The 12,580-nt window shown below is 33.8% G+C and overlaps 2 protein-coding genes across 2 annotated transcripts; both read right to left on the bottom strand.

Moving 5' to 3' along the window:
- Window positions 1-5,215: 5,215 nt before the first annotated feature.
- LOC149734571 (uncharacterized) lies at window positions 5,216-6,022 on the bottom strand. Its single transcript, XM_089880202.1, has one exon. The coding sequence runs from the start codon at window positions 6,020-6,022 to the stop codon at window positions 5,216-5,218; it is 807 nt and encodes a 268-aa protein (XP_089736328.1).
- Window positions 6,023-7,117: 1,095 nt separating this feature from the next.
- LOC149734570 (protein CFDP2-like) lies at window positions 7,118-7,951 on the bottom strand. Its single transcript, XM_089880201.1, has one exon. It carries the CDS (start codon window positions 7,949-7,951, stop codon window positions 7,118-7,120), a length of 834 nt encoding a protein of 277 aa, XP_089736327.1.
- Window positions 7,952-12,580: the final 4,629 nt, after the last annotated feature.

Here is a 12,580-nt window from a genome sequence, read left to right as displayed (position 1 = left end):
GTTTATTAGGCCAGTTTGGTTATTTGGTAGGTTAACGCTTACAGTTTACCACTTGTTTAGGAAATTTTTTATTTAAATTTAGTTAAAAACCTTCAAAAAACGGGTTGTTAGAAATATATATATATTAAAAAATAGTTGTTTTACCCTATGACTTAAAATTAAGTCAAAACACGAAGAAAAACAAAAAAAATAAAACGCTCCCGACTCCATTGACTACAATGGTAAACGGGACGACCCGCGAAAGAGAGAGAGAGTGTATCATCATAGTATACTGAAGTGTATGGTATCATGCTCTCTCCTTTGCGCCATTGGAGATGCGCGTTCTATTCTTTTTTATTTCTGTGGTGCAAACGATTAAACTAGTTTCATAGCTTCATAAAACAACCTTGAATATTTCGTACAGTTTGATTTTGTCTCATAAAACTAGTTTTAGTTTTGTAAAAAACACCGAGATATAAGCATGAAGAAAATAGGCAGGGGTCAATATAACTTTAATTTGAGATAAAAACAACAAAAAAATATCGGTTTAACGTTATATATATGAAGTTTACATAGCAAAGAAACTAGCACAGCCTGTTAAACTCGGTAGGTTAACTACAAGTTGCAGAATACTGCTAATATAAGTATATTTCAATTTAGAGTCCCGTCTTCCCCCACACTGTAGTTTTGTATGTTGTCATTGCCAAACTTTGAAAGATTAGCTTTTAATTAAGTAATTTATACCTCAGGGGGTCTTCAACTATAAGATATTGATGTAATAAAATGATAATATTTTAAAAATATTTTCGAAATATGGTCATTTGCACTTGGTGATAATTTATGAAAAGTGGCTTATGCCAAAAACAGAGTAGTAATACCCAGGTTGTAGCAAAAATAAAAACTTTATCAATAGTTATTATCAATTTTCTGTTATTACAAGTTTATATACATTTGTAGGATACAATATTTACCCATTGATGTTCGAACATTATCCGTTGTCGTTCAAACATTACCAAATGTTATGCAATAATACAAGGTATAGGTAACATGTAAAAACTAGAGCAGTAGGGCAAGAAAAAGAATGTTTAGACTTAATTTTCAAAGCGTACAGTATTATTTCGTGTTATTTACGTATATTCTCATTTATAAACACACTTATTGGTCAAAATTAACAATGATTCTAAACTGTCCTATCTTTAATAAAGGAATGATAGTACTAAACGACAGTCGTTATCACACGGGTTTAGCACCTTGTGCCAGCTTACGAGTTACCGTGTATGTTACTTTGTGGGTGATTTAGCTCTTCTCGAAGGGCTGCAATTTCTTCCTGGTGTTTATATCGTTCCTTCTTTAATTTGGAATCTAAACTAACAGATGATAATTTAGAGACACTTGAACGATTTGACGACATCTCTTGTGCAACTTGCTTGATAGCGTCTCTAGAATTTTACGACAATTTAGAGACGGTTTCATTTACTTTCACTTTAGTACTCTGCGTTCGTTCGTGCTGGTCCTTAAAACGTGCGTCCGCAATAGAGCTACAGTTAGGCTTTCAAATTTACACAATGCAACTAAAAGTTGTTCAGAGTTCGCTAAATCATACCTTAGCGATTTAACTTCGTCTGCTTCGCAGCGAACGTCCTTTCGACGCTGCGTGATGTGTTGTTCGTCAATGGTCCGGCGCCGTGGTGTAGTGGTTAGCGCGCCTGCCAGCTGTAACCCAGAGGCAATGAGTTCAAGGCTCGACGTTGCTACCATTGTGGGCGTATGTATTCTTGGGCAAGACACTTAACGGCAATTGCTCCAACCCAGTGGTCACTAATGGGTTGTCTAAATTATCAGCCATACATAAAAAAAAAGAAAAATTCCAAAAAAATAAATAATTACCCACAAAAGTAACATATATACATGGTAACTCGTAAGCTGGCACGCGGTGTTAAACCCGTGTGATAACGACTGTCGTTTTCCGGCCACGCGAGGATAAAGTAAGTTACATTCATTCATTCATTCCATTCATTCCATCCATTCATTCCATCCATTCATTCCATCCATTCATTCCATCCATTCATTCCATTCATTCCATCCATTCATTCCATCCATTCATTCCATCCATTCATTCCATCCATTCATCCATTCATTCCATCCATTCATTCCATCCATTCATTCCATCCATTCATTCATTCCATTCATTCCATTCATTCCATTCATTCCATTCATTCCATTCATTCATTCCATTCATTCCATTCATTCCATTCATTCCATTCATTCCATTCATTCCATTCATTCCATTCATTCCATTCATTCCATTCATTCCATTCATTCATTCATTCATTCCATTCATTCATTCATTCCATTCATTCCATTCATTCCATTCATTCATTCCATTCATTCATTCATTCATTCATTCATTCATTCATTCATTCATTCATTCATTCATTCATTCATTCATTCATTCATTCATTCATTCATTGGAATTCCATTCCATTCCATTCCATTCCATTCCATTCCATTCCATTCCATTCCATCCATTCATTCCATCCATTCATTCCATCCATTCATTCCATTCATTCCATCCATTCATTCCATCCATTCATTCCATCCATTCATTCCATCCATTCATTCCATCCATTCATTCCATCCATTCATTCATTCCATTCATTCCATTCATTCCATTCATTCCATTCATTCCATTCATTCCATTCATTCCATTCATTCCATTCATTCCATTCATTCCATTCATTCCATTCATTCCATTCATTCCATTCATTCCATTCATTCCATTCATTCCATTCATTCATTCATTCATTCATTCCATTCATTCATCCATTCATTCATCCATTCATTCCATCCATTCATTCATTCCATTCATTCCATTCATTCCATTCATTCCATTCATTCCATTCATTCCATTCATTCCATTCATTCCATTCATTCCATTCATTCCATTCATTCCATTCATTCCATTCATTCCATTCATTCCATTCATTCCATTCATTCATTCATTCCATTCATTCCATTCATTCATTCCATTCATTCATTCATTCATTCATTCATTCATTCATTCATTCATTCATTCATTCATTGGAATTCCATTCCATTCCATTCCATTCCATTCCATTCCATTCCATTCCATTCCATTCCATTCCATTCCATTCCATTCCATTCCATTCCATTCCATTCCATTCCATTCCATTCCATTCCATTCCATTCCATTCCATTCCATTCCATTCCATTCCATTCCATTCCATTCCATTCCATTCCATTCCATTCCATTCCATTCCATTCCATTCCATTCCATTCCATTCCATTCCATTCCATTCCATTCCATTCCATTCCATTCCATTCCATTCCATTCCATTCCATTCCATTCCATTCCATTCCATTCCATTCCATTCCATTCCATTCCATTCCATTCCATTCCATTCCATTCCATTCCATTCCATTCCATTCCATTCCATTCCATTCCATTCCATTCCATTCCATTCCATTCCATTCCATTCCATTCCATTCCATTCCATTCCATTCCATTCCATTCCATTCCATTCCATTCCATTCCATTCCATTCCATTCCATTCCATTCCATTCCATTCCATTCCATTCCATTCCATTCCATTCCATTCCATTCCATTCCATTCCATTCCATTCCATTCCATTCCATTCCATTCCATTCCATTCCATTCCATTCCATTCCATTCCATTCCATTCCATTCCATTCCATTCCATTCCATTCCATTCCATTCCATTCCATTCCATTCCATTCCATTCCATTCCATTCCTTTTATCCAAAATATTCTCGTTCTTTTTTTTATTAGAGGCGTGTTTTATAAACTGTTGTTTTACCATTACTACCTGTCTTTTCGCGTTTGTCAACTCTCGTGTTCTTCGTTATCGTGACCGAAGAAACGAAATAAAGTTCATTTATTCATTCCACCCAATCAACTGTGTCCGCTATATTCACTATATCAAGTACAATCAATCTCCTCAATCATCGAGCCTATAGCCTACATACTACAAAACAAAAGGTGCCGATCTTCAACCTACAAACTGTCGTGAAATCCACTGCTGAAACAGTGAAGTAGCGACAAAACAATTTCAAGATGAGGTACAATGAAAACTATGCGCGCGTATTGCCTGCGTATGAAAACATTTTTCGGTGGAGCCAGCCTATATGTACCGGTTGAGTAAGCTTCGAGCACAGATATTTCATATATAAAATGATCTAAATTTCACTATGTGCATAAAGAATGCGTGCCGTGTAAAATTGCCAGCTGGCGCGACGCGGAAGGTACTTAATCGTTTCCCTTCCCACATGTAACAATGACAATCGCACACAAACGCATTAAAGAGGAAACACCATTGTTAGGACAATGCCGAGAAACTTTGCTCTGTGACAATACGGAGCCTTGCTGTATAATCATAGTATATTGAAGTGATAGTATGCTAACGAGACCACGTAACCACTTTTGACGCATAAGTCCACATTTACACTTCGCCCGACAGTTCAGCCAGACAGGGCCGTACAACAGTGCAAGGCTGAGTCCGTATATAGGCATTTTTGAACACGTTATTGAACACGTTAGTGGTCATATCCTTTTCCGTCGAACAGTTGTTCTTGGCTTTGTTGTTGTTGTTGTTGCTGATAGGGTGATTATTTTTCGCACTTATCCTAATTCTCAATTCTAGCATTTTTTTTAATCTCTTGATTGAAATCAAATCGTAATATATATTTATAATTTTTAGACTGAATTTTCAGATTTAAAACCGCACGATGAGCGATTAATTAACGATTACTATCCTCATGCACTTTACATAACGGAAACACTGTCTGTAGTTTGGCGGGGAACGACGGCGCGTGTTATATAAGATAAGAAATCCACACAACAATTCACGACTGAATCAAACTATTAGCATTTGTGGGGACGCATTAAATGCACTACTCTTATACCGTATTATCATTAATCGTAATTGAAACATTATTTTTAATTCAACAGCATATGATTAATATTAACTTCTAACATTACCTAATTACTGCGTGATTACGGTTCGTCAAAATTCATGAAAACAAACGTTTTTAAGTGACGACAACGTTAACTAGTGTAAGTTTACAATAAACACATGGTACAGGACTTGTACAAAGCGTATTTACACATATTCTTTACCAAACACTCAATCCTCATACGTCATAAGTTTCATTAGTTATAATACATGTATGTATGTATGTATTGTGCTATAGCCCTCATGGAGCCGTAGGCCTCATTTTCATGGCATTTCTGTGTGCCTCCTGCACCGTTCCTTCAGAAGTTAGGATATTAGAGATCCACTCCATCCTTCTCCTTCCTCTTCGCCCTCTTCCTTCTGCCTCTCCCTCAACTGATGTCAACACCAGACTCTCTCCTCTTCTCTTCCAATGCCTATACTTTCGCATTTTCCGTCTTTTCACTTCTCGTACCAACCCTTGTTCTTCTGTCGCGTCAACTCTCTTTCTCACCCACTCGTTTGTCCTCCTCTCAATCCAACTTATTCTTAGTACCCTTCTCCATAACCACATCTCAAATGCTTGTATCATCTTTTCTTCTTGCTTTCTAAGCGTCCAAGTCTCACATGCGTAAAGGGCCACACTCCAGATCAGAGCTTTGGCGAGTCGTACCTTGAGTCTTACATTCATTTCTGACGACTTCCAGACCTCACCCATGTTGCTGGCAATGGACTTGGCCATGCCAATTCTAGTTCTGATGTCTGCGGTGCTATCACCATCTGGAGTCAAGTACGACCCCAGGAACTTCATTTTCTTGACTCTCTCTGTCTCCTCTCCGTCTAGCACAATCGCACCCGTTCCGTGCACTGCCATGGCTGAGGTTTTGCTTCGGTTGATCTTCAGTCCAAATTCAGCGCTAACATTCATCAAAGTCTCACCAATCACACCACATTCTTCTCTCGACTTCGCAACCATTGTTGTATCGTCAGCGTAGCGGATGTTCCATATCAACCTTCCACCAATCACTTTTCCACTTCTCTCTGTCAGTCTCTCTTCCACCTCTCTCATGATTCTCTCTCCTACTGTGTTGAACAAGAGCGGTGATATTAGGCATCCTTGTCTTACACCTTTCAGGAAGGAAAACTCTTCTGTATGTTGATCGTTGACGCGCACAACACCCCTTGCCCTGTCATATAGACTTAATCAACCATATCAAATGCTGTGGGACTCCAAATTCTTTAAGTGTTTTCCATAAAACGTCATGGAAAACTGAGTCGAAAGCTTTGCTATAGTCAACGAAAAGGAACCATACTTGGTTTTCATCATCTTTCTTGGCAACTTTTTGTATAATATTTCGAACCACAAGGATAGCGTCCGTGGTGCCCTTGCCAAGTGTGAACCCAAATTGTTCTTCTGCAATTTCTGGGTCTAGGTAGTGCTGCAAACGTTTTCTCAGAATTTCCAGTAAGACCTTTGACGCGTGACTTATCAGGCTTATCGTACGATACTTAATACATTCGTGACTGCCTGCTACTTTGGGAAGTGTCACTAGTTCAGATAGTCCACTCTTTTGGCCATTCACCAGTTCTCCATATCTTGTCAATTGTGTTCTTAAGTGCTTTGACCACAGTTTGGCCACCTGCCTTGAGGGCCTCTGCAGAAATCTGATCCATTCCTACAGCCTTCTCTGTTTTCAGCTTCTTAATTGCGGCTTCTATTTCAGTCTCCAACACAAACGGTTCTTCTTCCCCTCTTTCTCGCTCTGCCTGGACGTAATCTTCTCGGCTCGCATAGATGGTCTTATAATCGCCTCTTGCTTGTGCTGCCTCTGCCTCTTCCATTCTCTCAGTGTACCACTTTCTTTTCGCTTTTCTCAACTCTTTCTTAGCTCTCTTGGCTGCCGCTCGATGTTCTGGGCCATTTTCATTTCTTTTTCGTTGTTCCGCTCTCTCCTCAATAATTCTCCAACATTCTGCCGTAATCCAAGGCTTCCTAATAGGCGGCTTCAAAGGGCATTCTTCTTCTATTATTGCTTTTAACGCAGGCTGGAGTGATGCCCATGTCCGCTCTTCTCCCATCTTGTTCATAAGTTTTTCTTCAAATATTCTTTTTTTCTCTGTCTTTGTCAATACACTCATGTCTCTCTTTCTACTACGTTTCTTTTCAGTCGCAATCAGCGCTCACCAATGACCTAGAGTCAATCACTTCGATTTTCTCTCTTTTCCTAACAATCACATAATCAATCATGTTTTTGTACTGGCCGTTTGGCGATGTCCACGTGTATCGTTCTTTAGACCTGTGACGGAAACATGTATTTGCGGCGATTAGTCCACTAGCCTCCATCCAATCTAATAGCATTTCACCTCTCTCATTTGTCTCTCCTAGTCCAAACATTCCCCAGGACACATGTCGTTGGTTCTCTCCAATTCTGGCATTAAAATCACCCATAACAACCAATCTCTCTCTTTTTGGGACGTTCTCAATAACTCTCTGCATTTCTGCATACACCCCCCTCACTTCCTCCTCTTCACAGGCCGATGTTGGTAAATATACCTGTAGGAAGTTTATTGGTCTGGGCTTTGCTTTCACTCTCATCATGATGATGCGGTTGGTAACTGGTCTCATTCCTGTTATGGCTTCTTTAAAGCTTGATGTTACTAGCAGACCAACACCTGCGTATCTTGTGTCTCCTCCTGAGTAGAAGAACACCCTCCCATCTTCTGTCACTTCTTTTCCATTTTCCTTCCAATGTGTCTCTGATATTCCTAACACATCGATTCTCAATCTTTCTGCTTCTTTCTCTATCTGCTCCATGCTTCCAGGTGGAATCATGGTTCTAACGTTCCACGTTGCCACATTAATTTTTCTGTTCGGCAGAGGGTTTCGCTGGATGACGGACGGAGATACCTCTAAAGATCTTCTTCCGAGAGCGACACCATCAGCAGGTTCGCTGATGGTCCCGTTAACGCTGTTGGTGGGGGTTCTTTTGTTTGTCATTCATAAAAGGATCAGGGGCTGATAATTGAAGGGGCGCCACTCCGCATTCAATGGTTTTATATCAGAGTTGTCCTTCTCCTAGCCTTTACCTTACAGGCAAACTTTGCAAGGCAGCAAATGGGCTGTAGTTTAGCGTCATACCCAGGACACCAATGACGACTGGAACCCGTTTTGTTGGTTACTTCAGATTTGTTTTTGATCGAGCCCAGTCGACCGTTGTAGTAAAAGGATTAACTAGTATAGCAGAGTGGGGGTAGATGGGATACCTTTTCATTTTGTTTTCTCTTTTCATTTGGTAGTAAACAAAGAACATTTAATGAATTATAAAACCGTATCTTCACGACTTCCACAGACCATTGTTAATTGTTTAAAACACGATCAGGCTATTTGGATAATATGTGTTAAAGGTGTCCCATCTTCCCCGACTCTACTATCTTATGCTAATTAGTTTAAAACGTGTTCATTCATTAGATCTGTGATCTCTTGTTATATGTTTATATACGAAAAAGGATCACGAAAATTAGTGTATAGTGTACAGTGACACATTTTTATTAGTTTAGCGAAATTAATTGATCGTTTGCATAACGAAATTACATCTGTAGATTGGAAATATTCAACATAGAGTAGCATATATAACGACCTCTGCTTAAACGAAAGTTTTCTGGACGACCTATTTGCTGGTTCACTGACAAGGCAGCACCATAAGGACTTCACAAGTAAAAATCTTCTATGCATTAAGTCCTGATCTGGCAGACATTCAACCCATTGTAAATATTCGGAAACAATTCTAATGCAATTATTGACATAATGGAGAAAGTGCACGTACTGCTTAAAAAGCCCATCTGTAGATTACCTGTATGTGCTCCAGCAAATCTATGTTCTTGCTGTGAAGGAAACACACAAAAACCCAAGGGAAATTGATTTTATTTCACTGTTTTATAAACATGAAAAACAACTTTTATGAAAATATTTGATTTTGGTTTATACAACCATTTGCTGCCTCAAGATCCTAGAATACAGATATTACAGCATTTTTACAATACCGGTCCTGATTTTTTTTGCGGCAAGCTCGCCTCGCCACCCTTTTTCCCTGGTCACGCAAGTTTTCCTGGTCACGCCACTTCTGTTATAGGTTGTCGTTTTGCACGTACAACAGAACCAAGGTTCACTTGAAATAACTTAAAAATTTGATGCCTTGATTCCCAAACATATTCGGTAAAACCACCTTCTGCATTGGTCAAAGAAAAACTGTTGTAAAAAAACAACAAGACCAATTAATTGTCGAATGACGAATGTAGATTTTGAAATTATTTTTAATCCTACCCAATCCAATACTTTTTCGCATGTATTTTGCCCGCACAAACTACAAAATTCATCATTGGATCTAAATAAAAGGAACAACAAATGCTTGTGTTAATTTTTCTTCGCTTGTTATGAAGATCAGTTGTGGAAAAAAACAAGTACTCTTGTTTTCCACAACTGCTTTAGCAATCTATAGAAACGAAAAAAAAATGAATCCAAACTAGCGCTTGAACACAATTACATTTTTCAGATAGGCAATAAGGTAAGCTTACTTTCAGTACAAATATCCCGCAATTGAAAGAGTCCCTCCGTATAGGGTGCTGAATGGACCATTTGTATCACTGAATTTTCAACATCTTTTTGTCTTTTTCATTTTTTCTTACTTGAAGGTAGTTCCTGGTAAGAATAGAAATATTTTTATTCTGTATGAAATAATACAAGTTGTACACAGTGCACTATATTAAAAATATTACCGAAACCTTCCGGTCACATTTAGAGAATCTGCTGTGTTGTCCACACCAGTTGGCTAAACAACACCAAGTGACTGTTCATCTATGTTTACAATCTGCATTTATCGAACAAATTTTAAATAAACATTTTGTTCCAAGTTGTTACAGTCAAACATACCAATAGTTTCCATTTTTGTTGAAACCACGAATAACATTGGTATATGTCAGGATGATGACATAAAATATATAGAGAGCAGGATATAAGATTACAAAAATATTTCAAAAAAAAGATTTAATTAAAAGTGTACAGATACTTGTTTAAAGAAATCAAAAAATAAAATTTTATTAAATTTTTTTTACATTAGGTTTTACAAAATTTTTTTTTCGCTAAATAAATTTAAAAAAAAATTCAACTTTAAAACAGTAAAATTACTTCTTTCATGCAAAAAAACAAACAATTTTTTTATAGTTTCTAAAGAAATTTAAAAAAAATGTTTCAATTAAAACTGTACAGTTACTTGTTTTAAACAATAAAAAAAAATTTTTATTAAATAAAAAATTTTTAACATTAGTTTCTACAACATTTTTTTTTTAATTTTTTAAAAAAAAAATTAAAGTTTATATGAGTACAACTACAATTTTTATGCAAAAATAACAAAATAAAAATCAATTTTTTCATGTTTCCCAAAGGAATTCAAAAAATGTTTTAATTAAAACAGTACAGTTACTTGATTTAAACAATAAAAAATTGAAATTTTATTAAAAAAGAATTTTTAACATTAGTTTTTACAACATTTTTTTTTTTGCAAATTTTCTTCGAAAAAACTTGAAGTTTATATCAGTACAACTACAATTTTTATGCAAAAAAACAAAAAAAATTCAATTTTGTCATGTTTCCTGAAGGTATTCAAAAAAATGTTTTAATTAAAACAGTTACTTGTTTAAACAATAAGAAATTAAAATTTTATTGAAAAATTTGTTTTACCATTAGTTTTTACAACATTTTTTTTTTGCAAAATTTTTTTTTTAAATTTTAAGTTTATATCAGTACAACTACAATTTGTATGCAAAAACCCAAAAAAAATTATTTTTTTCCTGTTTCCCAAAGGAATTCAAAAAATGTTTTATTTAAAACTGTACAGTTACATGTTTTAAACAATAAAAAATGGAAATTTTATTAAAAAGAATTTTTAACATTAGTTTTCACAACAATTTTTTTTTGCAAAATTTTTTCGAAAAAACTTGAAGTTTATATCAGTACAACTACAATTTTTATGCAAAAAAAACAAAAAAAAATCAATTTTTTCATGTTACTCAAAGGAATTCAAAAAATGTTTTATTTAAATCTGTACAGTTACTTGTTTTAAACAATAAAATGTTAAAATTATATTAAACAAATATTTTAACATTAGTTTTTACAACAATTATTTTTTTTTGCAAAATTTTTTTAAATTTTTTTTTAAGTTTATATCAGAACAACTACAATTTTTATGCAAAAAAACAAAATAAAATCAATTTCTTCATGTTTCCCAAAGGAATTTAAAAAAATGTTTTAATTAAAACTGTACAGTTACTTGTTTTAAACATCAAAAAAATAAAATTTTATTAAAAAAAATATTTTTAACATTAGTTTTTACATTTTTTTTTGCAAATTTAAAAAAAAAAATTTTTAAATTTATATCAGTACAACTACAATTTGTATGCAAAAACCAAAAAAAAAATCATTTTTTTTTATGTTTCCCAAAGGAATTCAAAAAATGTTTTATTTAAAACTGTACAGTTACATGTTTTAAACAATAAAAAATGGAAATTTTATTAAAAAGAATTTTTAACATTAGTTTTCACAACAATTTTTTTTTTGCAAAATTTTTACGAAAAAACTTGAAGTTTATATCAGTACAACTACAATTTTTATGCAAAAAAACAAAAAAAAATCAATTTTTTAATGTTTCTCAAAGGAATTCAAAAAATGTTTTAATTAAAACTGTACAGTTACATGTTTTAAACAATAAAAAATTAAAATTTTATTAAAAAAAATTTTAACATTAGTTTTTACATCAATTTTTTTTTTTTGCAAATTTCTTTTTGAATAAATTTTAAGTTTATAACGGTACAACTACAATTTTTATGCAAAAAAAAACAAAATAAAATCAATTTCTTCATGTTTCCCAAAGGAATTCAAAAAAATGTTTTAATTAAAACTGTACAGTTACTTGTTTTAAACAATAAAAAATGGAAATTTTATTAAAAAAAATTTTCAAAATTAGTTTTTACAACAATTTTTTTTTTTGCAAAATTTTTTTGAAAAAATTTTAAGTTCATATCAGTACAACTACAATTTTTCAGCAAAAAACAAAAACAAATCACTTTTTTCATGTTTCCCAAAGGAATTCAAAAAAATGTTTTAATTAAAACTGTACAGTTACTTGTTTTCAACAATAAAAAATTAAAATTTTATTAAAAAAATATATTTAACATTAGTTTTTACATTTTTTTTTGCAAATTTTTTTAAAAAGTTTTTAAAGTTTATATCAGTACAACTACAATTTGTATGCAAAAACCAAAAAAAAAACATTTTTTTTCATGTTTTCCAAAGGAATTTAAAAAATGTTTTATTTAAAACTGTACAATTACTTGTTTTAAACAACGTAAAATAGAAATTTTTTTGAAAAAAATTTTTAACATTAGTTTTTACAACAATTTTTTTTTTGCAATTTTTTTTTGAATAAATTTTAAGTTCATATCAGTACAACTACAATTTTTATGCAAAAAAACAAAAAAATAAACAATTTTTTCATGTTTTCCAAAAGAATTCAAAAAAATGTCCTTATGAAAACTGTACAGTTACTTGTTTTAAACAATAAAAAAAAATAATTTT

This window comes from Ciona robusta, chromosome 6 (assembly GCF_009617815.1).
Source record: "Ciona robusta chromosome 6, ASM961781v2".
Taxonomy (NCBI): Eukaryota; Metazoa; Chordata; class Ascidiacea; order Phlebobranchia; family Cionidae; genus Ciona; species Ciona robusta.
Note: the sequence above shows the minus strand (reverse complement) of the source record. Positions and strands in the feature narration are given on the sequence as shown.